Source organism: Podarcis cretensis (genome assembly GCF_951804945.1).
Source record: "Podarcis cretensis genome assembly, chromosome: 8".
Lineage (NCBI taxonomy): Eukaryota > Metazoa > Chordata > Lepidosauria > Squamata > Lacertidae > Podarcis > Podarcis cretensis.
In genome coordinates this window covers 35,493,128-35,519,568 of record NC_137177.1, presented here as the reverse complement: position 1 = coordinate 35,519,568, position 26,441 = coordinate 35,493,128, and the positions used below count along the sequence as shown (strand labels likewise).

General features: G+C 46.4%; 2 protein-coding genes across 4 annotated transcripts; one reads left to right on the top strand and one right to left on the bottom strand.

The window, feature by feature from the left end:
- Positions 1 to 294: 294 nt before the first annotated feature.
- On the bottom strand, positions 295 to 15,726 carry YARS1 (tyrosyl-tRNA synthetase 1). The gene is made up of 14 exons (XM_079989097.1): positions 15,617 to 15,726; positions 14,503 to 14,591; positions 12,081 to 12,227; positions 11,555 to 11,730; positions 9,934 to 10,063; positions 7,950 to 8,030; positions 7,471 to 7,563; positions 6,153 to 6,288; positions 4,466 to 4,551; positions 3,676 to 3,811; positions 2,592 to 2,689; positions 2,184 to 2,377; positions 1,862 to 2,003; positions 295 to 941 (listed from the first exon to the last, which is right to left on the bottom strand). The coding sequence occupies exons 2-14, from the start codon at positions 14,557 to 14,559 to the stop codon at positions 831 to 833; spliced, it is 1,587 nt and encodes a 528-aa protein (XP_079845223.1). The 5' UTR covers positions 14,560 to 14,591; positions 15,617 to 15,726; the 3' UTR covers positions 295 to 830.
- A 55-nt stretch (positions 15,727 to 15,781) lies between these two features.
- Positions 15,782 to 25,449, top strand: S100PBP (S100P binding protein). 3 transcript variants are annotated; one of them, XM_079989103.1, is made up of 5 exons: positions 15,786 to 15,930; positions 18,449 to 19,550; positions 20,917 to 21,026; positions 24,416 to 24,512; positions 25,057 to 25,449. In XM_079989103.1, the coding sequence occupies exons 2-5, from the start codon at positions 18,589 to 18,591 to the stop codon at positions 25,187 to 25,189; spliced, it is 1,302 nt and encodes a 433-aa protein (XP_079845229.1). In that variant the 5' UTR covers positions 15,786 to 15,930; positions 18,449 to 18,588; the 3' UTR covers positions 25,190 to 25,449. The 3 variants fall into 3 exon arrangements, with proteins under 3 accessions (XP_079845231.1, XP_079845229.1, XP_079845230.1); XM_079989104.1 differs by lacking the exon at positions 15,786 to 15,930 and adding an exon at positions 17,457 to 17,502; XM_079989105.1 differs by lacking the exon at positions 24,416 to 24,512 and having other exon boundaries at positions 15,782 to 15,930.
- The last annotated feature ends 992 nt before the right edge of the window (positions 25,450 to 26,441 follow it).

Genomic DNA, 26,441 nt, shown 5'->3' with positions numbered 1-26,441 from the left:
TGGTAACCTGCAGATATTCTAACCTACAACACCCATCAGCCCAATCAAAATTGTCTAAAACATCTAGAGGCACCAGGATGGGGGAGTCTGATTTAAAGTACTACAAGACTCTTAGCCAGAAAACATGCACATCCCTCTGCTAGTTAAATAACCAGTAACTGGAACTACATGGGGTTTTTACTATGTTGTGCCATTTCCCTGTGAAAAAGAAAGAACTATTTGATCTGTTACCAAGCATGTTAGAAAGCAGTCATCTTGGGCTGAATGCAGCTACCACAGAAAAGCACCAGGAACCAGATGGTGTGACCATTTTATTTGGGGAAATGACAGATGATTTGGAATTCAGTGTTTATGCCTGATGGACCTAACCGTTACCAATCTGGTAAGAGATCCTCTCCAAATTTTGCCAGCCTGAGTCCGAGCTCAACATCATAGACCTTCTGTTTTAAGCAGAGTATGACAAACATCCTGGAAGGCATGTGGACCAAACCATCATAAGAGGGCAGATCTGTGCTAGCAGCATTTCCTCTTCTACAACATCTGGAGAGGTTTCCGTCACCACCAGAAGTCAGAAGGGCGAGGCCACTGGCTCTTTCCTCCTCAGTATAAATAAGACGTGCCTGGAGAGAGGGGCCTCACTGCACTGGCCTCCTGCTTCTAGGTGCCCTTCCCCATTCTGTCCATGTCAAAAGATGGAAGCCATGTCAATTTTTTCATGGGTCAGGTCCAGCTGGGTTGGAATCTCATGGCTGGGAGTGCAATGTAAGTATGGAGGATGTTTGTCGGGCAATAACTGGCACGCATAAGCTGAAAGTGCGAGGCAGAGGCAGCTAGCGGATGCTGCCGCTTTTCAGAGTTTTGCAGGTGAGGTTCCCCAGTTTGGTCATTAAGTTCTTCCCCTTCCACTGGGCCACAGAAGCCTCAGAAATCTGGAAGTCTGCCTGAGAAGAGAAAGAACAGGCAGGGTGATTTCTCCAGTCCTGTCATGCTGAGAGGCCACAGCTCTGTGGCAGAATACTTGACAATGCAGAAGGTCCCAGGTTCAATCCCTGGCAGGTTCAAAAAAACCTTCTAATCAGAAATCCTGCAGAACTGCTGTAGGCCAGCATAGGCAATACTGAGTAGGATGGACCAAATCTTTTATACAATAGGAGCAGCAGCAGGAACAGCCTCCTATGTTGACATCAGCTTTGGCTGGCCTGCTGCTCTTCAGATGTTCCAGACTACAACAGTTCCAGGCAGCTGAGGGAAGTTGTAGTTCAAAACAACTGGAGGGCACCAGGTTCACACAGGCTTGTGTACCTTAGTCACATACAACCATACTCTATCAAGCTAACCAACACACCACCCTCTCCCTTACTAACTGCTTGGGACTGCTTTTATTCTTACATTTTAAAAAATTTATTAGATTCTCCCTCCAGTTTAAAAATGCCTAATAGGGCACGAGTGTTTTGTTTTCCGAAAATAAGTTGCAGGAATAGGTTTATTCAGAGCCCCCAAATTTTGCACCAGTTGGGAGGCTCAGTTCTCCATATTTAAGCAGATCAGGGTCAACTTGCCCTTTTTGCAGAATCTGCTGCTCTCTACTAGTACGAGATGACCCTCTGCAGGCGCAGCACACAGCTCTGAAGCCCTTTCTACCTGCCCTGCGGCAGAAACTGCCCTCCTGCAAGGGCAGTCACTTAGGATTGCAGAGCAATTCCTGGACTAAGGAATGTCTGGCTTTGCTTTAAGCCAGTGTGCCTCATGCTGGTTGGGGCCAACAGGAGGAGTAGTCCCCAAAACACCTGGAGGGCACACGGTTGCTCAGCTGCCCAATATGGAGCCACCTGCCACTTGGAGGAGCCTCTTCCCCGCTCACCTGCAGCTTCTCAAAGACCTTCTTCTTGGGTTTCAGCTCCTCATCAGGCTGGCCTTCTTCGTAGCCCTCCACAAACACCCGCTCACCGGGGCAGGAGCCAGCCGGGGGGTCCAGGGGCTCTATTTGGCAGGGCTCCCCAGCACTGGAAGAAGAGGATAATCATGTTAGCGGCAAGCAGGCTTCAGTCGGTCTCTCGCTTCGCCTAACAGGAAAACATAGCCAAGGGATAACAAATGCCTGCTTATGCCCCCAATAAGTGGATCCATTTGCAGCCCCTCTGCATGAGCCAAAGTCTGCCTGCCCCACCTTCCACTGCACACACCTGCAAGCGCAGAGCACCATGGCCTGGGACTCCAGTCCCCGCATCTTCTGAGGCTTCAGGTTGCACACCAAGACCACCAGCCTGTCCTGCAGCTCCTCTTTGGGCACGTGCTCCACCAGGCCACTGACCACCGTCCGCGGCTCAGGCTCCCCCACATCAATCTTCTCCACGTACAGTGTGTTGGCATCAGGATGCTGCGAAGGGAGAAGGGCGGCGTCACAGCCCGGTTGTGAAAAGTTGAATGGCCCCCTCCAGGGTTGCAGGCACCCTGCAATCTCCCACGCACCCCAAGCCCAGTACAGAGGCCCAGGGAGTGTGATGGAGACCTCTGCACACGCTCTCAAGAGTCCTGATGCCAGCACCCTTCTGTCAACCAATTGCCTCTAGGAAGCCCCCTGGCAGGCTTACCTTCTCCACGCTGAGCACTCTGCCAACACGAAGGTCCACCCGAGATGGCACTACTTCCTCCGGGTCAGAGTTCTTCGTGGGGCCTTTCGCTGAAGGCTCTGCAGACAGGGAAGGGAGGTTTTTAGGAGAGCTGCAGTTGCAAAGACTGGCAGCAGCCTGGAGAGACTAGGCCTCAAAAATGGTGCTGGACAGGAGACTGATAGATGGGAAATGAAGGGCCCTGTGACAGAAGCAGGGTAGAGAGGATCTCCTGGTGTGTGAGGCTGGGAGAAGAGGGGGAAGCTCCCAGGTCAGACCTAGGAGGGTTCACTCTTTTGTGGGTAGAATATGGGGTAGGATCCAGTTGTGACAGGGCTTTTTTATTTACTTTTACCTCTTTATTTTCTTCCTTAGTCTTTTTTTAAAAAAATCTTTTCTCTTTAGATTAGCTTGGCTTTTATTGTATTTTATGTGGGAAACTTGCAATAAAAATTGATTTTTTAAAAAAGATGCTGGTATTCTCTTGCATGAGCAAGAGGAGATGAGGATGGGATGGAGAGGAGAATTAAAGCAACGGGAAGGCATGGGAAACAGAGTGGTGCAAACGACCCAAGTAACTGAGCAGGAGTCTCAGAGAGAACAACCCAGAGAGAACAACCCAGACTCATGCCCAGTGTTTGCGTATGCCAAAAAGGACCAAGACAGACATGGGGTCTGGCCAATCAAAGTGAACCCAGGAAGGAGCCACACCACAGGGGAGGCGCTTAGCAGGTCCAATTGCTTTGCAGACAGTGAAGGAGGCAAGTCAGATCTTCCAGACCCGGGCAGAGCCTTGTGGGGGCAGACCGGCATCTGCATCAGCCTGCCAGAAAGAACTTGCAGGGCTCTTGGTCTCAGAGAGTGCAGGAGCATCTGTGGGAAGCTCTGGAGCCTCAGGGGTGGAGCCTCTGCTTTGCATGGAGAAGTCCCAGGTTCAATCCCAAGCAGCATCTCCTCCAGGAAGGGCTGGGAATGCCCCCTGCTTAAAACCCTGGAAAGCCTCTGCCAGCCAGGGTCAACAGTACTGAACTAGATGGACCAACAGCAGATGCCTTTCAGCCCTTACTTGCTTTGGAAGGATCAGGATACGCAGAGCTGGCCAGTTTCTTCATTTGTGAGCTGTTGAACTTCTCTCTGATGGGCTCAAGGAGCTTGTTCAAGGCCACCTCCACAGAGTTCTTCAAGTCGCCAGGGTGGACAACCTGCACCCATGGAAGAAGATGGAGACCCAGTTAGTCCTGCTCTCCCTAGAGGGTTCCCATCAGTCCCCAGCGCCGTTCCTAACAGTGGGCGCAAATCACAAAGCACAATCTGGTGGGCAGGAGGCAGTGGAATGGATGAGTGGTGTAAAATGAAAGCCAATGGGGCTTCACTGGAAAAACATTCCACATATTGCTCAGCTGGTAAGACAGAAATTAAAAGGGGCAGAGAGTCTGATTTATGCAGAACAGCAGTGTTTCTGTACATCTGACCTATGCAAATTCTGTGAGAATGTCTGGTTTGCAATCATTACGACTGCAGAGTTGTTGCTTTAGGGGATGTGCAACACAATTCTTTGTCAGTCTAGAGCCCCTCCCTGTGACTCAGCTTCCCCTTGCGGGCCTCTGATGCAACCCCCCCCCCCAGGTGGGCATGCAGAGCAAAAGGTCAGGGTCTCCCACCATCAACACACAACTGCTGCCAGGTCTCAGAGTCTGCCTGGCAGGATAGCCCAAGCCCTTCATGCAAGTCCAGCAGAGCCGTTCCACGAGGAGGTTCTTCCCACATACAAAGCAACAACAAGGACCCCAGGAGCCCCCCACCCCACCCCTGGCAGCTGGCCACTTCCCTACCCCACCCGCATCCCAGTGTGTCACCTGGTCAGCAAAGTCTTTCTCGAGGTCTCCGTAGTGGGTGTAAGTTTTATTCCCTCCCCACTTCTCATCTCGAAGAATCACAAACTCTGCAGCGGGGAAAAAGAAAGATTTGAAGATCCGCATTAACAGAGTGGTGTACATTTGAGGAGTCACAAGAACACTGCAGGTGTGGGGGGTTCGTATCCAAGGTCCTCAAAATGTCAGTTTTTAAAAAAGCTTCAAAGCCCTTCAGGTTGCAGGGGATACACTGATGATGGCGAAGGAGGACCAAGACCAAGGGCGTCATGTTCCCTTCCCTGCCCTCCCCTGTAGCAGCAGCAAGGCAAATCCCTGTTCTTCCCTGGGCACATGCCCACAAAAGGTATTTCAAAGGAGCTGATGGTGAAGTTAATGGATCCTCTGTCTGGCTGACTTACTCCCAAGTATAAGCGGGTCTAGAAAGGGTTTGAGGCCCCAAGCGTCAGGCTGGACTGGTAACCCTCATGTACGTTCCAGTTCTGGATGATTCATGTTCAGGAAAACAAACTGGTATGGGCTCTTAGGAGGGTAGGGAAGATGGTCATGGGCAGGGAAGACAAGCCCTACAAGGAAAGGGCAAAGAAACCCTGGGTATGTTTAGCCTGGAGGAGACTGAGTGGGGATGCGACAGCACTTTCAAACACCTACGGTGTATTTCTCTCACACATACAGAGCAGAGGCAAAGGCCTGTTCTTTGCTGCTGCCCAGAAGCCAGAGCTCATGTTGCAGGAGGAGAGGGTTTGGGTAACATGCTAGGATAAAGAGCATTTTGACAATGGAGCCAATGAGTGAGAGGGATGGGTGGGATTTCCCTGGCCAAGAGGTCTTCAGGCAGAAGTGGGCCGGCCATCTGTCTAGCTTGGACATTCTGGTATGGAGCGGGGAGTGGACTAGCTAGCATCCACGGTCCCCTCCAGCTCTGTGATGCTACGGCTTCCCTTCACAGAAAAGGAACTGGCCTGCATGCAAGCACCACACAGACCCTCTGTGGTGCCACTAAAATGCCCTTTTAGTGATTAAAAGGGAGCCTTTCCATCCCAGCCAGGAGAGAAGGGAAACTGCCAGACATAAACAGCAGGGCATGCTGAATTTTTCAACTTTCAAATTCAAAAAAGGAATTTGCTAAAAGGAAGGGTGCTAAAATATTGTAACACGACTTGGGAATTCAAAAGATATTTTGGTTAAATGAATAGAATTTAGTTTTGCTTGGTACATAAAATGTATGTAAAATTGCATAGAAATCATTAAAAATGATGGCCAATCTACTCGCTGTTATTATTATTAAACATTACCTGACGTTTTCAGGAGGTAAAATTAAAAATTCTTTGGTTTTCCAAAAACAGTTTAAGTGCTTCTTTGTCAAACGTACTTACCAAGCTAAAAAGAATAGATTTGAATTCCTTATACCAAGAACAGAGTTTTAAAATCCCTCATTGAAGAAATTTGAAAAAAAAAAAAAGTTTCAGCCCCTAAAATAACGCCCTAATATTCAGGCTCTGCTACATACTTGGGGCTTCAGGTAAGCAGGGAGGGGACACAGGTGGAAGAGGAAGGGATGTGACTCAGCCCTTCACCTCTAGATTGACCTTTCAGCCAATCAGGTTGCCTGCTACTCCCCATAATAAAATCCTCTAGCTCCTCCCCTTTCTTGCTGCTTGGAGACACTTACCTGATCTGAGTGGGAAGAGCACATGCTTGATGAAGGACAAGACCCCATTGTTCTCCACATTCCCTGGCTCACAAAATGCCTTCTTGAGCTTCTTCTTCACATCCTCCTTTCGATCCAAGAGATCAATCTTGGACTCCTGGATGAGGGAGGGGAGGGGATGCTCCATGAATTAGCTCCCAGGCACAGCAGGCCACAGAAGTGAACTGGGACTAGTCAGTTTTTCACAGATGGAGGAATAATCCTGAGATGGAAAGAGCCTGGGACCACAGCTACAAGTTTTAGCCCACCTATCTGCTAGAGCAAATCCTTTTGAGTTAAAGGATTTAACTGGATTAACTGAACAGCAGGTTTTCCATTTTTACATAAACGCAACAGACTTCACCAATCTGGTGCCCTCCAGATGCTTCAGACAATAACTCTCATCTATGTGCTGGCTGGGGCTGATGGAAATTGTAGTCCCAAGCATCTAAGAGCAGAAGGCACCAAGGTGGCAAAGACGGATTTGCGAAAACCATGAAGCGTGAACATCACCTTGGAATATTGTGTTCTAGTTTTTTCTCAATTGACACTAGATAATTCAGTGCAATTCTGTTACAATTGATTTTGACAGCTCGATGACTACGCTCTTTAGCGACAAAACGCTGGATTACAGGAACAACGTCTGAGCACTGAACTACTGTATATCACAAGTGGACTCTTTATTACTGCTTTTGTAATTGTTCATGATAAAAACTATTTTGGAAAGAGAGGAAATGAGCACTGAACCACTGATATATTACAAGTGAACACTTTATTTACTGTGTCTGCTATTGTTTAAGATAAGAAACTACTTTTGTCATTTTAATGGACATTCATTGCTTGTTTACAGATAGCTGCCTTGGTGATATTATCTTGCATGGATTGCAGCAGTCATTGTATCACCACCCTGTTCCTAGTTTTTTCTCAAGCAGGGCATCCTCAACACAGATGCCTGCTGCTCCCTCCCCACCCCTCTTAACCCCTGGGCTCCCAACCAGTGTGTGATGCTCAAAACTGCCAAGTAGGAAATAACTTAGGTGGTGCTTTAGGATCTCTTTATGACGAACTGGTCACCAGTTACTTAATTTTCAAATTGAATCTTTTACTACCAAAGGCAGAATATTGCTTTTGGATGTTTTATCCGATTTCCTATTTCCTTTCCGTAATGCTGAAATATTTCAAAGACTAGAAAAAAGAACCCTGCCAACGAGGACTGTCGGCAAGGCATCCCTGCACATTTTAAGAACTCCTCCTTGCAGGATTTGGCTGCCAAGGGCAAGAGTCAAGCTGAAGAACCCACCTCTTCTGAAGAACTCATCTTGCTGCCTGTCAGTCCTGGCACCATGGGGTTCATCAGGTGGATGCGCTTGGCATAGCCCAAGGAGGGGAGGTACTAGAGAGAAACAAACATTCAGGGATTTAAAACAAAGGCTGAAGATGGAGGGAAAGTGGGATGTTCAAGTGTATTATCTGCCTCCCTGAAACCCAATACCTTCTCTGTGGACTGCAGTTTACACTGTGTTCTTACACAACACGTTTTCCATATCCTAGTAGGTTCTGCCCACATGTTAACCAGCCAGGGGGAAACAGGGAGAGAAAGGAGGTGCCTTTTGCATTTTCCACCTCAAGACCCAAAATATCCACACCTAGCTTACCCTGGGGGCGCAGCATGTGATCAAAGGGAACACAGGTTTAGCTAGCTGAACCATCCAGGGGCCTTCAGCACCAATAGCACAGTGCTCCAAAGAGGCAGCCAGGCAAGTGTCTCATTCTTCTCACCTTCTCTGCAAAAGTGAAGATTTTCCTCTGATCCACTCCTCCAAACTGCGCATCGACTTTGAGGTATTCTTCATCCAGTGCCTGCGGGGACACACAAGCATCAATAACTCCCTGCAGACCCCACTGATTTGGGCAGACTGGTTGCTTCTTTCCTGCCCCAGGGATACCCCTGGGCACTAGCATCTCTTGTGGCTGAGGGAGCCAGAGACAAACTGTGAAGAAAACAAGAATTCCACCTCTGGTCCAAACACAACCCATTTCCCAGATTAGGATTTTATTCCACAGGCTTCAGGGTGAGTGAAGCAAGCACCTGGGATCCTCTTAGGTCCTCTACTAGTCTGGTCCTGAAGCATATTGATCTTGGCAAATTGATACTTCACATAGCAAGAGACTTCAGAACTATGTTCATAAAAATACCTGCCACCAAACAGGTGCACCCCAACCTTCATGAGGCATGGCATCTCCACAAATAGAACCATCCATACTTACTGGATCTTTTACTTTCTTCCTCCCCACCCCTTTTCATAAGTGGAAGAATAGTACAACTTATGGAAACACACATACAGTGGTATCTTGGTTTAAGAACAGCTTAGTTTATGAACAACTTGGATTATGAATGCTGCAAACCCGGAAGTAGGTGTTTTGGTTTGTGAACTTTACCATGGAAGCAGAACATGTTTCGCTTCCTGTTGAGTGTGTTCCATTTGTAAATTGAGTCCCGCACTGCTACGGGAAAGCACGCCTTGGTTTAAGAACAGACTTCTGGAATGGATTAAGTTCATAAACCAAGGTACCACTGTATGGCCTTGGGCATGTGAGGATATTCATTCTGAGCTATGGTAGGTAAAGGGACCCCTTAGGTCCAGTCGTGGACTAAAGCAAGAAAAGGGGGGCTACCCTTATGCTATTCATATAATCAGTTATCAGTAATCAATATATTCACATATGCTCACACATAACAGGGCTTACAGTAATTTTATAAATCCATTTGAATCAAGAAAAGCTTTTGCCTAAGCTAACTGCAAACTGCTTGGAACCGCAAGTCCAGAACCGACCTTTTACCTAGTAACATCCTTGCACCCTAGAGGAAAAGGGAAGCCATGAATCAGAAGGCACTGGTACAAATCTCCCCCTCAAATCCAGGCCAAAATGGTCCACGAAACAGGAAGGGCCAAACCACAAAAACTCCCTACATGAAGCAGAATGCATAGGGGGAGGTAGCGCCAGGAGATTCTCTCCCTGAGTCTCATTTTCTTGTTCTGTCAGAAGTAGGGAAAAGGTCAGACTGTAAATCATTGTACAAGACAATGGAAAGCAGAAGTTGGGGAGTGAACTCTGCATAGGGCCAGGAGCATGGGAGATGCACGCTATTGGTTATTTTTTGCTGGCGTTCGTGACTGTCTCATGATTGTCTCATGATCTGTGATTTGCTCAAGTATATAACCTCAGGACTTGTATGCTTCGGGGTCCCAGTCTTTTGGAAAGGATTCCAACTGGGTCCATTATTGCTCACCTTCTTTTTTTCCAAATTGCTGTGTCTGTCTGATCCTTGTTTCACCCTAAGTGGGTACCACTATATTTCACGTGCTTCAGGATGACTTTGGGGTTGTGGCGCTCATCTCACTTTATTGACCGAGGGAGCCGGCGTACAGCTTCTGGGCCATGTGGCCAGCATGACTAAGCCGCTTCTGGCAAACCAGAGCAGCACACGGAAACGCCATTTACCTTCCCGCCGGAGCGGTACCTATTTATCTACTTGCACTTCAATGTGCTTTCAAACTCATAGGTTTGCAGGAGCAGGGACTGAGCAACGGGGGCTCACCCCATCACAGGGATTCAAACTGCCGACCTTCTGATTGGCAAGCCCTAGGCTCTGTGGTTTAACCCACAGCGTCACCCATGTCCCTTGAGCTATGTTAGCCAAGAGCAAAAGAAGCCCACATCTCTTCCCCCCGCCTCCTCCATGATGACGTTAAACAGGTACCTGCAGTCCTGGATAGAGGAGGCCACTGAGCAACGGATGCTCCACCTGCTTGACTACTTCTGCCCCAGCTTTCTTGGCATCATGTTGGGTGACGACAGAGGACAGGCGGTAAACATCCAGCGTGTATTCTCTAAATAGAAAAGGCAGGGAGATAGTATGGTGGAATGTCCTTCCCTTTCCAAAACTACAAGCAGCTTAGGAGCCTTACCACTTGCAGGTGGATCAGATGTAATGTTAAGGACATAATATGAGGTTGGCTGCTGGATCAGGATGAAGGGGGCCCATCTAGTCCAGCTTCCTGTTCTCACAGTGGCCAGACAGAGGCCCCAGTGGGGAGCCCAGAAGAGGGACCTAGCACAGCAACACTGTGTATGTTTCCCAGCAACTGGCATTCAGGGGGCATGCTGCCTCCGACAGTGGGGGCAGAACACAGCCATCAGGGTTAGTAGTCACTGACAGTCTTCTCCTCCATGAATGTGTCCAGTCCTTTCCTAAAACTAATCAAGTTGGTAGCTCTGACTGCCTCTTGTGGGAGAGAATCTGGTCTCTGTCTCTCCTCTACCCACCCTGTGGAGATGGGGGGGGGGAATCTCTATGCATCTCTCTCGTTTATGCATAATTTTATATGTCTCTATGCCGTCTCCTTTTACTGGCACAACTTTTCTTCACAGGGGAGTCACCCTGATTATTTTCTGAAAGTTTTCTAACCCTAGAATATCCTTTATGAGGTGAGACAATGAGAACGGTACACATTATTCCAAATGTGGCCACACCGTTGATCTGTATAATTGCATTATGCTATTGGCAGTTTTGTTTTCAGTTCCCTTCATAATGATCCCTAGAATGGAATTTCACAGCTTTTTCACAGCTGGGTTGGCATCATGAGTCATACATGAAATGAATATTTCTTTGCCCCAATGTGTATCACTTTACTCCAGTTTGCACTGAACTGCATTGGACGTTCTGCTGCCCATTCACTCAGTATGCAGAGGCCCTTTGGGAGCTTCCACAATCTCATTTTGTTTTAACTAACCTGAACAGTTTATGCCTGAACCCAGTCAGACTGTGGTTAGCCTTAACTATGGCAGTTAGTTGAAAACTGAAGCAAAAGCTCTCCATCTTCACCTTGCGGCTGTGCCAGAGGAGTGGGGACCACACAAGCCCAATGCTTTACATCCAAATCCCAACATTAAATTGGCCAAAGGACTGCCAGACAAATAAAATATTCAGTCTAGAGCTAAATATCAAGATGGAGTATTTCTTGGGGAAGGCATTCCTAATCCTAGACAGCACAACAGAGAAGGCACCAAATAAGCCCCACATAGTGGTGGGATATGCAGCGGGGCCTCTCTTGATGAGTTCAGAGAATCAGCAGACATGTGGCATTTTAAAAGAGAATGTGCGGCACCCTCAGTTTCTCCTAAGCCACCTATGGGACTCTGGCAAATCTCCCCTTCCAAATCATCCAACTGGCATCCAATTAAACCTTAGCAGGTTTAGGAACTTTTCTAAGTGAAAACTTTAAAACCACCTGCGGAGTTCTTACGGATGCTAATCCCTCTGACCAAGGAAGTTCCCATTTGTTGTTCTGCAGCTCCACACTGCCTCAAGAGAAACTTACTTGCTGAGCTGATAGTCAGTCCCCCGGATGAACTTGAGCTTTTCCAGAGGCACACCTATGCTCTCCAGCATTGCCTTGATCACGTTCTCATAATATTGGGTGCGCAGTTCCAGAAGCTCCCATGGTGCCTTCATATTGTCAAGGTATCCATGGAGGTCAGCAAACAGAATTGTTACCTGAGAGAGAAGGGGCATATCAAGCAGGAGTGCCTTGGCCTTAACCCTAACCCTTCCTCTATATGCACTTTGAGAACCAACAGGAGCTCAGACCCAATGCCTGCACACCTAGATCAACCATCCCCAATCCTGAACTGTCTAAATACTTTGGACTACAACTCCCATCAACCCCAACATAATTCAGCCATGCTGGCTGGGTGCCAGGTTGGAGAAGGCATGAATGGCGTTCAGGGGAAAATTGCCTTCCAGAGGTCTTTGAAAGGCAGCAGATCCTCCCCACTAGGGATGACTGCCCCATTACTACTTGAAAGCAGCCAACAGACCAAATCTAAAGCAGAGCCCAGTCTCACCTCACATCCAGCCTTGAGGAAGTCCGCTATTTTGGTCATGGGTACAAAATAGGCTATATGAGGCTTGCCCGTCGTTGCTGTCCCCCAGTATATCTTCACCTCCCGTTCTTTTAAGATGGCCTTCAGCTTATCCTCTCCGAGAACTTCCTGCAAGCAAACGAGAGATGTGTTCAGCATCTCAGCTGGAAAAGCAAGAAGCAAGCGAGAAGGGAGAGCTAGGGAAGCCAAAACCCTGCGATGCAAGGGGATATATTTTTATTTAAAACATTTATATTCCACCTTTTATTATCAGATTCTAGGGTGGTTTACAAAATATAATAAATGATATATATTAAAACCAGAATAACTCAAAACATCAATATACAGTGGTACCTCTGGTTACGTACTTAATTCGTTCTGGAGGTCTGCTCTTAACCTGAAACTGTTCTTGACCTGAAGCACCACTTTAGCTAATGAGGCCTCCCACTGCTGCTGTGCTGCCGCCGCCCAATTTCTGTTCTCACCCTGAAGCAAAGTTCTTAACCGAGGTATTATTTCTGGGTTAGCGGAGTCTGTAACCTGAAGCGTATGTAACCAGAGGTACCACTGTAACACCCACAGTAGAAAAATATAAAATCATATTGAACAATAGGGGGCAGGTAAAGCACTAGATCAGCAATTCTCAAAGTGCAGAGCATGAAACATAAATAATTAAAGTCTCTTGAGAGCCCAAAAGATCCACTAATAGAGTAGGCATGGCTTATTCTCTGACACTGCCTCTTCCAATGAGCCTCTACTGGGGACAGATAATCCTGCCCCCAACACTACATTGGGCGTATCACAGTCATTCAATCACTTGCTCTCAGGAGAGGCAGGTGCATTGCTTTGGGCAATGAGTGATTTAAATATGGGAGTCATCCATTATAGTAGAGGAAAGTTTGCAGTTATGGTTGGGTAATGTTTGTCCTTTCAATTAGGAGTTACAAAGTGAGTCTTGTGTGACTCAACAGCTTGCTTCTACAGATGATCCTAACAAAATGACAGGCTTTTCCCATTACCTGTTCTGCATTCCTCTCTTTCTTTTAATGCTCAGATTGAGCAGACATGTAGCAGTGCAAATTGCAGGGAAAGCCCTATTGCTAACACATTAAAACCTCATGAGATACCATCACAAGTGGCAAACCCAAGTGAAAAAGCAATAAACCAAGGTCAAACAGCAACCCAGCTCCACAACCACAGGAAACAGTTAAGACATCTGGTTTCTAATCCTCATTACCATACATGTTTCAAAGACTGGAGTAAGATATTAATAACCCAGTTCTTCTAGTGTAGACAAGCACTTCTGTGATTTGCTGGAAAACCTTATTTGTACATGGGACCTATGAATCATCCAGAATTTTCAGGTTACCAGTAGAGCTGGGTGATATATCAATATATTGTCCCAAACTGGATTGAAGTCCATATTGTGGTATCGGTTTCATAATTTTTGATCTGACAATATATCATGAATCATGATGTGTGTGCTATGCAAAAAATCACAATGTGGGAGAAGCCATGAAGCCAACCAATGCCTCTACATAGCTCCATCCTGATTTCAGAAATCGTGATATATCAGTATATTGCGATGTTTAGCTAGTGATATATCATGATGCTGAAAACCAGATATTGCTCAGCCTTAGTTACCAGACATATGAGTCAACAAGGTACAATGTAAAAAATCCAGATTAGGAATAAGGTACTGTGGCAGATCAAGATCTACTCAAAGATGGCTGGATGATATTCTATGGGATTCAGACCCCTTTATCAACAGCAAAAAGTCCTCCAGCCCACACAGCTGTCAGAATTCCTTATTTGTAGTAACTCAGATATAGCTTTGTATTTGTATATGCCTAGTGTGCCAATGGGGAGGCAACAAGCACCAGAAGACTGTCCCCTAGAACAGTGTTTCCCAACCTTGGGCCTCCAGATGTTTTTGGCCTACAACTCCCATCATCCCTAGCTAGCAAGACCAGTGGTCTGGGATGATGGGAATTGTAGTTCAAAAACAGCTGGAGGCCCAAGGTTGGGAAACACTGCCCTAGAAATCTTAGTGTTGTGCCCAGCCCAAAGCTTTGTTTTCACACAAACTGCACTCAAGTTTTGAAATTTCTAATTCTCTGCCCAGAGAAATTCCATCCAGATATGAGGCTAGGGCATTTCATACGGGAGAGGCTCCCAGTGTGAATAATTTGGGGTGGAAAAAGGCTTATTTCAGGAAGGAAATGTTCCCAATCCTTACGTTTATTTATAACAAAAGAAAATAATTGGGGGGGGGGGTGTAATAAAAAACTTATTTTGAAGAACAGAGTGGGGCAAACCTTTGATGCTTATTCAAACTACTTTTGCACCCATATGTGGAATATTTTTTAAAAAGCCTCATTTTCAACCATTCCTACAGAAGTACCTGCAAATTTCGGGTGATCAAGTGATACTTCTCCTGTGCTGTCAGTTCATGCCCCATTGTGCCAGCAGTTGCTCACCCACCCTTATGAGCTGAAATTGGAAAAAGAAATGCATGTTAGGCAATCAAAGAAAAACAGGAGTAAGCATCAAGGAGGTCTCCAGCTTCCTCACCAGGCATTCCCAACACAAGCCAAATTTCTCCTCTCCCAATGGCAGAAGGTTAGGGGAAGAGAACAAGCCAGCAGAGTCTGATACAATTTCATGTCCCCTCAAGGCAGGAGAAGGGAATCAGAAAGCACCACATAACAGCTGAACCAGAAGCCTCTTTGTGCATGGTCCCCCCCCCCCTATTTAATGGGGTGGTCTTGGTAAAAGAGAATCCCTAGGAATTCATACATATTGCCTGTGTAAAGCAGAGGCTGCTGATCCCCACTTGAATCAAATACGCTTAAAAAACAACAACCAAAAACAAACAAGGTGGGGGATCCTGGAAATGACAGGCCAGTTAGTTAAATTTCCGTTCTGGGCTCACTGGTAGAAAGTACTGTTGAATATAAAATTACCCAGCAAAAACAGAATGGCTACTGCAAGGGTAAGTCTATTTCGGGAATCTATTAAGAGTTCTTTGAAAGCGTCAATTAAGCCTATAGATAGATCCCGATCAGTCTCAAGGTGATTTACGATTAAAGCAACTGAAAATGCCACGATCATTTGCCACCCTCATCCATGAATTTGTCTGATTTATTATTAGTATCACCTCTATTATGTAAAGCAGTGCTTTTATCCCGCTCTCCTCTAAAGAAAAAAAAGTCTCTCAGGGCAGCTAGCAGGCCCTAACCCCTGGGTTGCAATCTGAACGAAACGGAAAGAAAGGAAAAAGAACTGAGGAGGGAGATGGAAAAAGAAGCAGCAAAATCAGGCCCTGGGTCCCCCCCCCCACCCCACCCCGCTTCAAATCCCCTTCAAAGAGTCATCAGCCCATATGGTGGCAGCGAGTCCCATATACTAACTCGGGGCCTTCCACGCCATCCCTCGTTATCTCCCCTCCCCCCACCTACCCCTCCTTGGGCACCGGGGGGCTCCCAATGCCCCCCTCCCTACCTCCGCTCCCTCACCTTTCCTATCTCTCTCTGACACACGCCAGCCGGGGTCTGCCTCCGCGTTGCATCAGCTTCCTCGCTCTCGGCGCTCTGCTTGCCAGCCTGGTGGCCTCTTCCCCGCCCCGAGACTGGAAGGGAGGGGGCGGGGCTTCCACTGCGGCTGCGCCTTTGGCTCACTCGACTCATTCCGAGTGGGCTTGAAAGAGCGGCCGGTGGATGAATCGGCCGGCGACCTTGAAGCCTTGTGCAAAGTAGAGGAGGCGGAGAAGCGACGGCAGGGAGCTTAGGCGCCGCATCCGGCTCATTGCGGGAAGTCAAGATGGCGGCGGGTGAGTGTGGGAAGCAGCTCTTTCCCTCCGCCGCCGCCGCCGCCCTCCTCTCACCGGGAATAAAGGGGGCCCCGCTGGGGGGTGACGTTGTAGAATGCAGACCTCTTCTTTTGGGAAGGTTTGAGGGGGCGGACTAAGTGGGGAGGGGGCTGGTCTGGGCTTCCGCTCCCTCCCCGCTGCACTTGCGGTGCAAGGAGGCGCTCTGAGCCACTGCTCTGGGAAAGGAAGGAGGTTCGAGGCGGCCTGGCCAAGTGCAGGGGAGACCCGTAGTGGGGAGCAGGGGCGGGGAGGCACCGAGGAAGGGAGGCGGGGAGACTCCCTCGCTTTGCAGAAACTGCAAAAAACGAGGCAGGAGTTGGGTTTGTTTTTGTAGCCCAGGACGTGATTCGCTTCTGGTGTGCCTAAGGCGGCCGCCCCAATTATCCCCTAGCCCGTCTTTCCAGGTGCTGCACCCTCTCCACAAAGGGCCATAGATCTGTAGAGTTGGCAGGGGTCTCAAGGGTCATCTACTCCAGTGTTTCACCTTGTGCCTCCAGCTGTTTTTGAACTATAACTCCCATCATCCCTGACTAGCAAGACCAGTGGCAAGGGATGATGGGAATTGTAGTCCAAAAACAGCTGGAGGCACAAGGTTGGGAAACACTGATCTAGTCCAACCCTCAGCAAGGATGGCCACCCAACCTCTGCTTAAAAACCTCCATTGAAGGAAAACCCACCAGCTTCCCAGGCAGTCCATTCCAATGTCAAGCAGCTGTTACCATCCGCGAGTTCTTAGCGTTTAGTCAGAATCTCCTTTCTTGCAATTAGAATCAGTTGGTTCGGGTCCTGCCTTCTGGAGCAGCAGAAGACAAGCTTGCTCCATCTCCCCTTAAGGGGTCCCTGTGCCAGGCTGAGAAAAGGGGTGGTGCTCTATCACTGAATTATGGTCATTTCCCATCACCTAAATAGCAGAATTCAGCAGAGTTGTGTTGCCCCAACAGGCTTTAATGAATTCTAAAGCACATCTTCATTTTAGTCTAGAGTTGCTATCTTGTTTTGCCCACAGATACAAAGTAACATGAAAGATTAGTGTAACAGTAGCTCATTTGTTCATAAGCTGGTGAGGTGCAGATTTCCTGGTACATGCTGTGGAAACTTTAAATCTCAAAGTAGACTTCCCTAGAGAGTCTCTGCCAGCCAGAGTAAACAATACTGAGCTTGAGGGACAAACTGGCTGAACTGGTCATTTAAGGCAGGTTCCTCTGTTCCTTTGTAACAAAGTTAAAAGTTACCGTATTTGTCGCTCTATAAGATGCACCAGACCACAAGACGCACCTAGTTTTTGGAGAAGGAAAACAAGAAAAAAAATATTCTGAATCTCAGAAGCCAGAACAGCAAGAAGGATCGCTGCGCAGTGAAAGCAGCAATCCCTCTTGCTGTTCTGGCTTCTGGGATAGCTGCGCAGCCTGCATTTGCTCCATAAGACGCACACACATTTCCCCTTACTTTTTAGGAGGGAAAAAGTGAGTCTTATAGAGCAAAAAATACGGTATCTTGGTGTGTTTGTAAACTGTAAAAGTATCAAATCTGAAAGTGACTGAATTTTCTTCTTGTTCCAATTTAATGTTTTAAAAATACTTGATTGTTATTGGACAGTGGCCTTGTTTGCACTTTAATAATAATAAATTAATAATAATAAAAAAATTTATTTATACCCCCCTCTCCCTGGCCAAGACTGGGCTCAGGGCTGCTAACATCAGGTATTAAAACAAAAGTGAATATGCAGTCTGCAAGTGCACAGGGAGACAAATGAGGCAACATTGCTCCTCCTTGCACCTGCAGTGCTACTGGGAGCTACTAGGGTTGTGTCTGAACATTGGTTTAGTAGTTCCAAACAAATCACAAGCCAGAATTCCGATATAATCGTGTTTGGATGTGAGCTGTATCTTAGATCTCAATAATGCAGGAGTGGGGAAGAGCAAGGTGACTGATCAGTTGCTTACAATGTTTTTTTGCCTCACTTGGAAGCAATCCTCATAGAGAGCAGTAACACTTGCTTTCAAATAAATGTACTTAAAGCTGAAACCTTAATTTTGCAAAGGGTTCAAAGAACCATGTAAAGGTAGATAACTAGTATTCCTATTTACAGGTGATTGTAAAATAGAGTTCTTTTTGAACTCATCTCTGATCTAGCATCTCCAACTCTTTAGCACTGGCCCATGTTGGCTCTTAAATTTACATTTATAAAATGTAAACTTTGGAGTATGTGTAAGAAAAAAAAATACCATTTAACTATCTCTATGAAAAATTCTTTGTTTCATTTTTTAGTCAGCTTTTCTTATTTGTATGTGAGTTAAATAATGTTTTATTAGAACAGCTGTAATGAATCTGAGTGAGACATTTGTTAGGTAGTGTAGTCTTCAGAGGAGAAGAGCAATTGCAGTGGAGTAGATTTCTTCTAGCACAGATGCAGTTGCAGGGGAAGGAGAGCATGAGATTTCTTCAACTAGCTTCTATTTTGTCCTGTTCTTTCTTACAGGCAACTGAGAACCACTTTGGCTGAAGGGAAGCCTTGAGTATAGATTTCCCTTGCTTGGCTTCTTCTAGTCTGGAGTGAACATGGTAGCAAAGGGTTACTTTTAAAAAGGAAAGAAAGAAAGAATCAGTGCAAACAGCATCATGGCAAGTAGCACTTTCCGCTCCCGTTTAAATCTAAAAGTCACTTTCTTAAATGATTTAGTTTCCAGGAGCAAGCGGTCCTTCGAAGATTTTCAAGAGGAGGAGCAACCAGACACAAAGAGACACAAACTCTCCTGCTTGCCTTTTGGTGCACTTGCAGATCCTTCCTCATCAAGCAATGGAATAGCAGTTTCTGCAGTGTGTTCTGTGACCACCAATGGACAGCCTGATAATAGCAACACAGATGACATACTAGATGACAGCTTACTGGATCCTTCAGATGGGGAGCTCTCAGACTTTTCCACTGGACTCACTTCTGAAGCTGAAGATGAACTTTTGTCAGATAGTCAACCACGCTGCTCGGAGACCTCGAATTCCGTAGCATTTGAACCAGATGCAGAACATGTTAGAATTTTTTGTTCATTAGGATCTTCTAAACCTTCTGGTACTCTAGATCTAGAGTCTAGAAAAACAGAGCCACTGTCTCCAGCTGACCCTTTAGTCTGTTCAAGTGCTTGCAGAAATGACTCTGAAAGTCCAGAAGAAAGTGGGAGTGACTTGAGCACAGGGTCTCAAAACCAAGCTGGATTTGGTTTGGATTCAAACAGTTCTGTTCTTCCAGAAGCTGTGCCAGTTGCAACAGCTGCCTTGAATCTGCAAAAAGATGACAATGTGTCTGGGATATTGGATAAAGAAGCTGCTCAGGCAGTGGTAGACGATAACTCGGAAAGAGTGAGACAGCTCATGGCAAAACCTGAGAGAGCTGAAGGGCCCTGCAAGGAACCGGCTTCCCTAAATCAAAATGACCTAGGAGAAGAGAGTGCAAACAGCCTACCTCAAGAGGTTGAAGGAGATTTGGATTCTGCTGGCTTGCATGAAGAAGCTGCATCATCCTGTTCCACATCCATCGGTGATCAAAGAAAGGCATATATGGAAGGTCCCAGCATCAAAGAGCCAAATTGGTCAGCACCGCTTTTCCTGGTGTCTACAGCTAGGCTTGCTTTCTTGAGTCTTGGTGTGCTATGCTCTGCTTTCTCCTCTGCATCTGTTGTGCAGCTCTGCACCCTAGGTGGGAGGGGGTTGTGTTTGATGTTTGTATGTGCACAAGAATACTAAAGCCTGATGGGGCTTTTCATGTGTCATTTATAATTATTATAATAATAATAATAATAATAATAATAATAATAATGTATCCCTTTGCCTTGTACTAGATCAGGCATCCCCAAACTTGGCCCACCAGATGTTTTGGGACTACAATTCCCATCATCCCTGACCACTGGTCCTGCTAGCTAGGGGTGATGGGAGTTGTAGTCCCAAAACATCTGGAGGTCCGAGTTTGGGGATGCCTGCACTAGATAGTAGCAAGCACACAATTAACTGCTGAAAGGGTTTCTTGTGTTGTTTATATGTCCCAAGTTTTCAGGAGAACCAGTGTGGTTCTGAAACCGCTTGACAAACTTGTTTCTTGTTCACCACACAGATTGTTCTGTTTATATTCTTCCATTTCCACCTTTCTCCCTTCTTCCTTCTGCTGCAATGCTCTGTTTCCAGTTTTCCTGCAGAAACATGGAATTCCAAACCATGGAAGGTGTTGCCCACTTGCTGAGATCTTTGACAGTAATGAGGGCTAGAAACCTTTCCTCAAAACCAGGAATTTAATATTCTCAAGAGATCTTGGTGGTACATGATGCCTACAGTCTTATGATGCCTTACATCTTGCAAATGGAGAGAGTTGTGGAAATGTGTCTTATTTAGATTATGGCATCCATGTAATGCTGCCTTGTGTATAAACTGATTCTGCCTTATTTAATAGTTTATTTATGATATAATTTTTTTATTCTTGAAGATGAGCTAAGCATTGCCTCTTCCCCACATAATTTTGTTGTTTAACAGATTTTCACCAAACTTTACATGGGGGTTTTTAATTTTTGTGAAAACCATTGTGGGAGATTTAATTTTTCAAAAAGTATACCCTCCCAAGCTTGGAACAATTTTTCATTTGTTCAATTTAAAAAGTATGTGCTGCTGAACAGTAAATTAAACCTGTAAATGGACTCCAAAAGATATGCATTAAAATAGTAAACAAAATTTAATGTTAAAAACAAGTTTATGAAAAGCCAGATGAATAAAATCAATAGCTAAAAGTATATTTATGCTAAATTATGGATTGAAAGTACCCCTTAGTTATTGCAAGGTGTAAGGAACAACCTCTAAAATCATGCCCTCTAGTGTTAGTGTGCTTAAATTCTCTCAGTAACACATCATATTTGTCTAGCAGATGGCTTTGCAATTCTTAGCAGTTTTGTCATTTTCTCCCCCATCCTCCAGTCCTGTAAGGCCCCGAAGTCGGATATACATTGAAGAGGCAAAACTTGAGTCCAGCAAGAAAAAATACATCAATGCTGTCCTTGCCCATGCTCAAAATGCTGAACTCATAGGTAAGCTGGAGGTGGAATCAAACTTTTTCTGGGGTTCCTTTTTTCTGCTGGCGTAAAATGTTGCCATTGGGTAAGGGTTGATTCAGAAAGTGTTCCCCCCCCCCCTTCTCTCTCTGCTGGAGCTGAAGACCTGGTGGCATGGAATTTTGTGCAATTACCATATTTTTTGCCCTATAGGGCGCACCGGCCCATAGGGTGCACTTATTTTGGGGGGGAGAAATAAAGGAAAAAAATTATTTCCCCCCCGCCTGAGCCCCAAAGAGCAAAGAAGCCATGACAGCAAGCGGGATGGATCCCGCTCGCTGTCTTGGCTTCGTTTTTAGCCTCGGGGCTGGGGGTCCGGGAGCGATGGCGAGGTTGCGCTCAACCTCGCCATCGCTCCTGGAGCTTGCTGCTATCCGAAGCCCGGGGAGCGCGGTGCCTGGTGGGAACTCCCGCCGGGTGTTGCAGGCTTGCGGATAGCTGCCCTAAGCCCGGGGTGCACAGTGCCGCGCTCCCCGGGCTTCGGGCTGCAGGCAGCTTTCCACAAGCCTTCGGAGCCCGCGGGAGTTCCTGCCGGGCTCTGCAGGCTTGCCGATAGCTTCCTGAAGCCTGGAGAGTGAGAGGGGTTGGTGTGCACCGACCCCTCTTGCTCTCCAGGCTCCAGTGAAAGCCTGCATTCACCCCATAGGACGCACACAGATTTCCCCTTCATTTTTGGAGGAGAAAAAGTGTGTCCTATAGGGCAAAAAATACAGTAATTTTTGCTTTTGTACCTGCCTCTCAACCTAATTGGGATGAGACAGGAGTTTTTCACCTGACCTTCCCTCATATTTATTTATTGCATTTATATGTCTTTCCCTTATCCTGGCTTTCAGGGGATTAACTCATCTTATTACTGCAAAAAACTCTGTGAGATAGTTTTACTTAAGAACGAGCTGAAAGTCTGAGAAGTCTTTGTGGCTGATCAAGGGTTTGAACCCACATCCCATAAGTCCGTCCCCCCCAATTCTAGCTACAGTGTCCTGACTCTCCTGGGGCAGGCAACTTGCCTTTCTTGCCAAAATATCATATGGCCATTTTGTTCAGCAGCACTTTTGTGATGCTGGATGCCAGTTCTTTCTGCCAGTGTGCACTGCATTGTAAATTAGTGGTGGGCAGGATGGAGGTCAAGGGAAGGACACAGGTTGTTCTAGTTGGCCTTTAGATTCTTCGAGACACTCTCCCTGGAGTTGTAAAGAGGAAGGCAGCCCCCTCTGCCCCCTATCTTCCAATGGTGGTTTATTTATTGGTTTCTTCGGGGGCAAATGAAGAGACCTTTTCAGGAAGACCAGTTATGCTGCTTCTTGCCCAAACTCATTCAGTCTGTCTGTCTGTCTGTCTCTCTGCACATGCAATACTAACAAGATGCTGGGCTGCTTCCAGTGTATGGATTGAGGACAAATCACGTGGGCAGAAGGAAAACTCTAATTAGGATCCTATTTTTCTTTTTTCACTGTGCCTTTCAAATTAATATGCAACGTGTACATTCAGAGTTCTGGCACGTCACACCAAAATTGCTCATGAATGCTTCGTGTAATGTGCACAAGCTGTTTGTTTATTAGCACAAACATGTATTATCTTGGGTAGCTTTAGGCATAGAATTGGTGGTATGGCATGGGAAGGAGAGGCAATCCTAGGCCAGAGCAGGAATCAAGGCTCTTGGCTGCTGCTCAAAAAGGGGACTCTTTAAGTAGCTCTGAGTTTTGCTATAACAGTCCCACATTCTTCTGATTTTTCCTGTAGGCTTTATGTTGGTGTGTGATTTTTGCCTTGATCACTCTGCAGAACAAACACCTGAGGCACCCTTAACCATCTTCTGGCTGCATCTGTCATGGAGGTCCAGGGGCACTCCAAGCACTTGAGCCTGGAGATGGCTTGAGAGCAGTTTCCCTGTGGCACAGTGCACCAGTAAATGCTAAATGGGAGAGGGAACTAGGAGGGGGGACCCTTTCTTGTGCCACTGCCTGGTAAGGACAGGCAGAAAACAGCTGAGTGATGGGTTTAACTCCTAAAAGAGGCCCCTCTTACAAGTCAGAACTTAGGCTGCTGTGTGGCTCTCCTGGCAGAGAGCCTGGGAAAATAAGCAAGGACAAAGGATTGCCTCTTGTATGTGCGGGTTGGGTTATGACCATAGATGTTGCACTTCTCCCATGGTATGTGTCCACATATGTGAGAACACAATGCAAGGCCAAAGTCATTCCTGCTTCTTGCCAGCAGGTGGTGCCAGAACACAGTGGAGGAAGTAGAGCACAGCCGGAATGCAGCCAGAGAATGACTTGACTGTGGCTGACTGGGCCTGTTAACCTGTTGTTGTTACCCTGGGCATGCAGCTTTCACTGGCTTCTGGGGACAGTAGGGGGGTGGCAGTGACCTCACCAGTCTTCCAGTTGAGCCTTGACTTGGTTTTTAAAACATGGGTACATTAAAGGTTAGGGCTTACTTCATGCATGGGTGCATTGAATCGGTTATGGGGCTTTTTAAATGCTGGTGAATGTAAACATTGGAAGCTATTTCAATATCCCAGCTTGTGATGGGGAGGCAAACTCCCGTTGCTAGCAACTCTTTGCAAGTAACACTAGACACCCTCCGCTTCTGCACAGCCTTTAGGCAACTAAATCATCACTGGTGTTGAAGATATTGTTTGCTCCAGTGAGCCAGGGAAGAGCAGGGTATAGGTTTGTGGAAAGATTTCTTACTTCCTGCCTTTCCCTGACTGAAATTCTCCGCTCAGGAAATTAGCTTTTACAGGTCATTAGCAGCATAATGGGGCATTTCAAACAGTGCATCTACAACCTGCTGTCCAGAACACTTCTGAGGCCTCCCTTATCCTGAGTTGGTATGACTCATCCTTATTTGGAAGATCCATTCTAAATAACAGTTTGTTTCAGTATTTCATAGGAAACTTAATTTGTGCTTCCACAGTAGCCATTTCTTCCCCAAATCTCAACATGCATGTTTAGACCATCACCATAGGATCTTTACATATTTGATTTCCTCTGTGTAATACTGCCTAGCATAGTGTTCCCCAGTCTGGTGTCCTCCACGTGTTTTGGACTACCAGCACCCAGTAGCCTCAGCCATACATGGTTCAGCTGTCTGGAGTTGAGAGCCAGAGGGCACCCAGTTGGGGAAAGCTGACCTAGAATGTGGCTAGTGCCAAAGATGCATCTTTTAACTTTATTGAACCTCAGGGGTGGCCTATGTGGTACCCTCTACAGCAGCTTCCATCATCCCTAGCCATTGGCCATAGTGGCTGGAGCTAATAGGAACAGAATTCCAACAACATCTAGAGGGCATTGCATTACCTACCCCTGTGGTACCTGATGCAAACACACTGGGTTGCATTGCCTTGCTCTGCCAAATTTCAGATGAAGTCAATGAGTTGCAGCAGCTGATGTGGACCGTGACTGCTGAAAACCGCTACGGGGAACCCAGATTTGCGCACCCAACAGACCTGACTGTAAGGTACTGTGTCACTCTTCATGAAGGCAAGGGCAGCAGAACCCCAGAGGCAGGTTTACCTCCTTAAGAAACAGAATAACTTGCTTAAAACTGTTTTCAATAAGGTAAAAAAGCTGCTGAACGAAGAGTCTTGTGGCACTTTAAAGACTGATGCAATTGTTAGAAGCTTTTGTGCACTAGAGTCCTCTTCAGATGCATTAAGTCACAGTTACCTGTTTGGGGGGTGGGAATAGCAAACATTGGGGTCAAACAGCATTGAAATAGGAGAGAAATGCAGAATGGTAATTTGCAACCACAGTCGTAGGTGTATGAAACAGGGGAGGACTATTGCTTTTGTGTCCTGGTTGGGGGCTTCCCAGATGCCCCTGGCTTACCTCTGTCGGAAACAGTGCTGGTCTACATACTGACTGATTCAGCAAAGTGTAGTAGAAGAAAATCTTCCAAAGGACAGATGGGATTCAGGGTGGGTGGGATGGGGTGCCTCCTTTGCATTTGCACTTGCTTTACATTGATTTATACTTATTGTTGTTCTACCCCTAACCTGCAGGAACTATGCACAGCGAGCTAAGAATACAGCCCACAGATGTTCCCTTGACCAGTGGGTCGATAGGAACAATCGCAACCTCCGTCGTTTTGAGAGTGTCCCTGATCGCTTCAGGCGCAGCCCTATCCCAAGCTAGAAGTGTCTCACCATTGAAATTAAGTTGTCTTTTATCTGCGCTTCAAAGTTGATTGTCAGCTTCATTATTATTATTATTATTATTAATTTCAGTTTTTAAGTTAAGGCCAGTTTATAATTTGTTTTTGTTAGAATTTTTTGTTCATCTTGAACTTGTCCTCTACCAAATGTTTTATATATTTTTGGCATTTTGATGTTTCACCAAGCAGTTTGATACTGTATGCTGTGGCAATATTTATAAATGCTTGTGCCTTTGAAATATCTTGCAGTGTGTTCTCTTTCTTCCTCCCTGCCTCCCAGTGGGTGATTGACTGGTTTGCATGTGCAGCTCAGTTATATGTTTCTGTACCGTTTTTAGAAGTCTGGAGGTGAATTAAGACATGAAGGGTTACAGGCAAAGCATTCATTTCACATTACACACAAGAGTTTTGTAATCGTGGCAGCTTACACATTCAGTTGCCAAGACCTCAAGTAGTGAGAGATGGAGAGGACCTTTAGGGGTGAATGAGAGGTATTATTCTTCCTGTCTGTGAAATGGGTCTTACAGATGGGCTCAGAACAAATCAACGTCCTTCAGTGCTGCATCATTCCCTTAAAGAGGGAACCTGTGTGGTTTATCACATATCAATTTGGAAGCAAAACAGAGCCTCCCAAAAATAAGGTAGTGATTTCTGTACATTTGGAGGCAAGCATCAGTTATCTGCTCACTACCACACCAGTGTGACTGCTTGCTGCCCCCAGAAAGAGAATGCCGCCACCACTCTCAGGCAGACTCTCACTTGTGCAATAATTTTAGCTAAAAAAAGAAACCGCATGTGTTCCTGCTACTCCGGTCTTCGAGGCAAGATCCCACCTCTCCCTGTACCCCTCTCTGCTTGCTAAGGAGCAAGAGGAAGAGATGGGATCTTTTCTGTCATACAGGAAGCTTTGGAGTAGGAGAAATGCATGTTTTCATCCTTTTCAGAGCTTCAGGGAGCTTTGGATGAGACTCACCTCTCTCCAGCAAGTACAGGTTTCGAGTGAAGGGTAAATCGTCACCAGGGAATGGGAGGTATAAGGGGGGAAATGTCCCTTTTGCCTTCCCTGCTTCTAAAGTTGTCAATCCCCAAGACTCATGCCCTCCCACGCACCTCGGCCTGAACAAGATCACTGTTCCAGACTGGCTTGAACGCTGAAGACAAGCACCTCCTGCAAGATTTTGTTTCAGGTTCAACTCATGGGACACTTTGTAGGTGTGTGCGGTGTGCTGGCCT

Coding starts and splice junctions, on each gene's coding strand:
- YARS1 (XM_079989097.1), bottom strand. CDS start 14,559: ATGGGGCATGAACTGACAGCACAGGAGAAGTATCACTTGATCACCCGA. Junction 12,228..14,502: donor TGATCACCCGAAATTTGCAG/GTACTTCTGTAG, acceptor GTTTGCTTGCAG/GAAGTTCTCGGAGAGGATAA. Junction 7,564..7,949: donor TCTTCACTTTTGCAGAGAAG/GTGAGAAGAATG, acceptor GTTTCTCTCTAG/TACCTCCCCTCCTTGGGCTA.
- S100PBP (XM_079989103.1), top strand. CDS start 18,589: ATGGCAAGTAGCACTTTCCGCTCCCGTTTAAATCTAAAAGTCACTTTC. Junction 21,027..24,415: donor TCAAAATGCTGAACTCATAG/GTAAGCTGGAGG, acceptor GCCAAATTTCAG/ATGAAGTCAATGAGTTGCAG. Junction 24,513..25,056: donor CCAACAGACCTGACTGTAAG/GTACTGTGTCAC, acceptor CCTAACCTGCAG/GAACTATGCACAGCGAGCTA.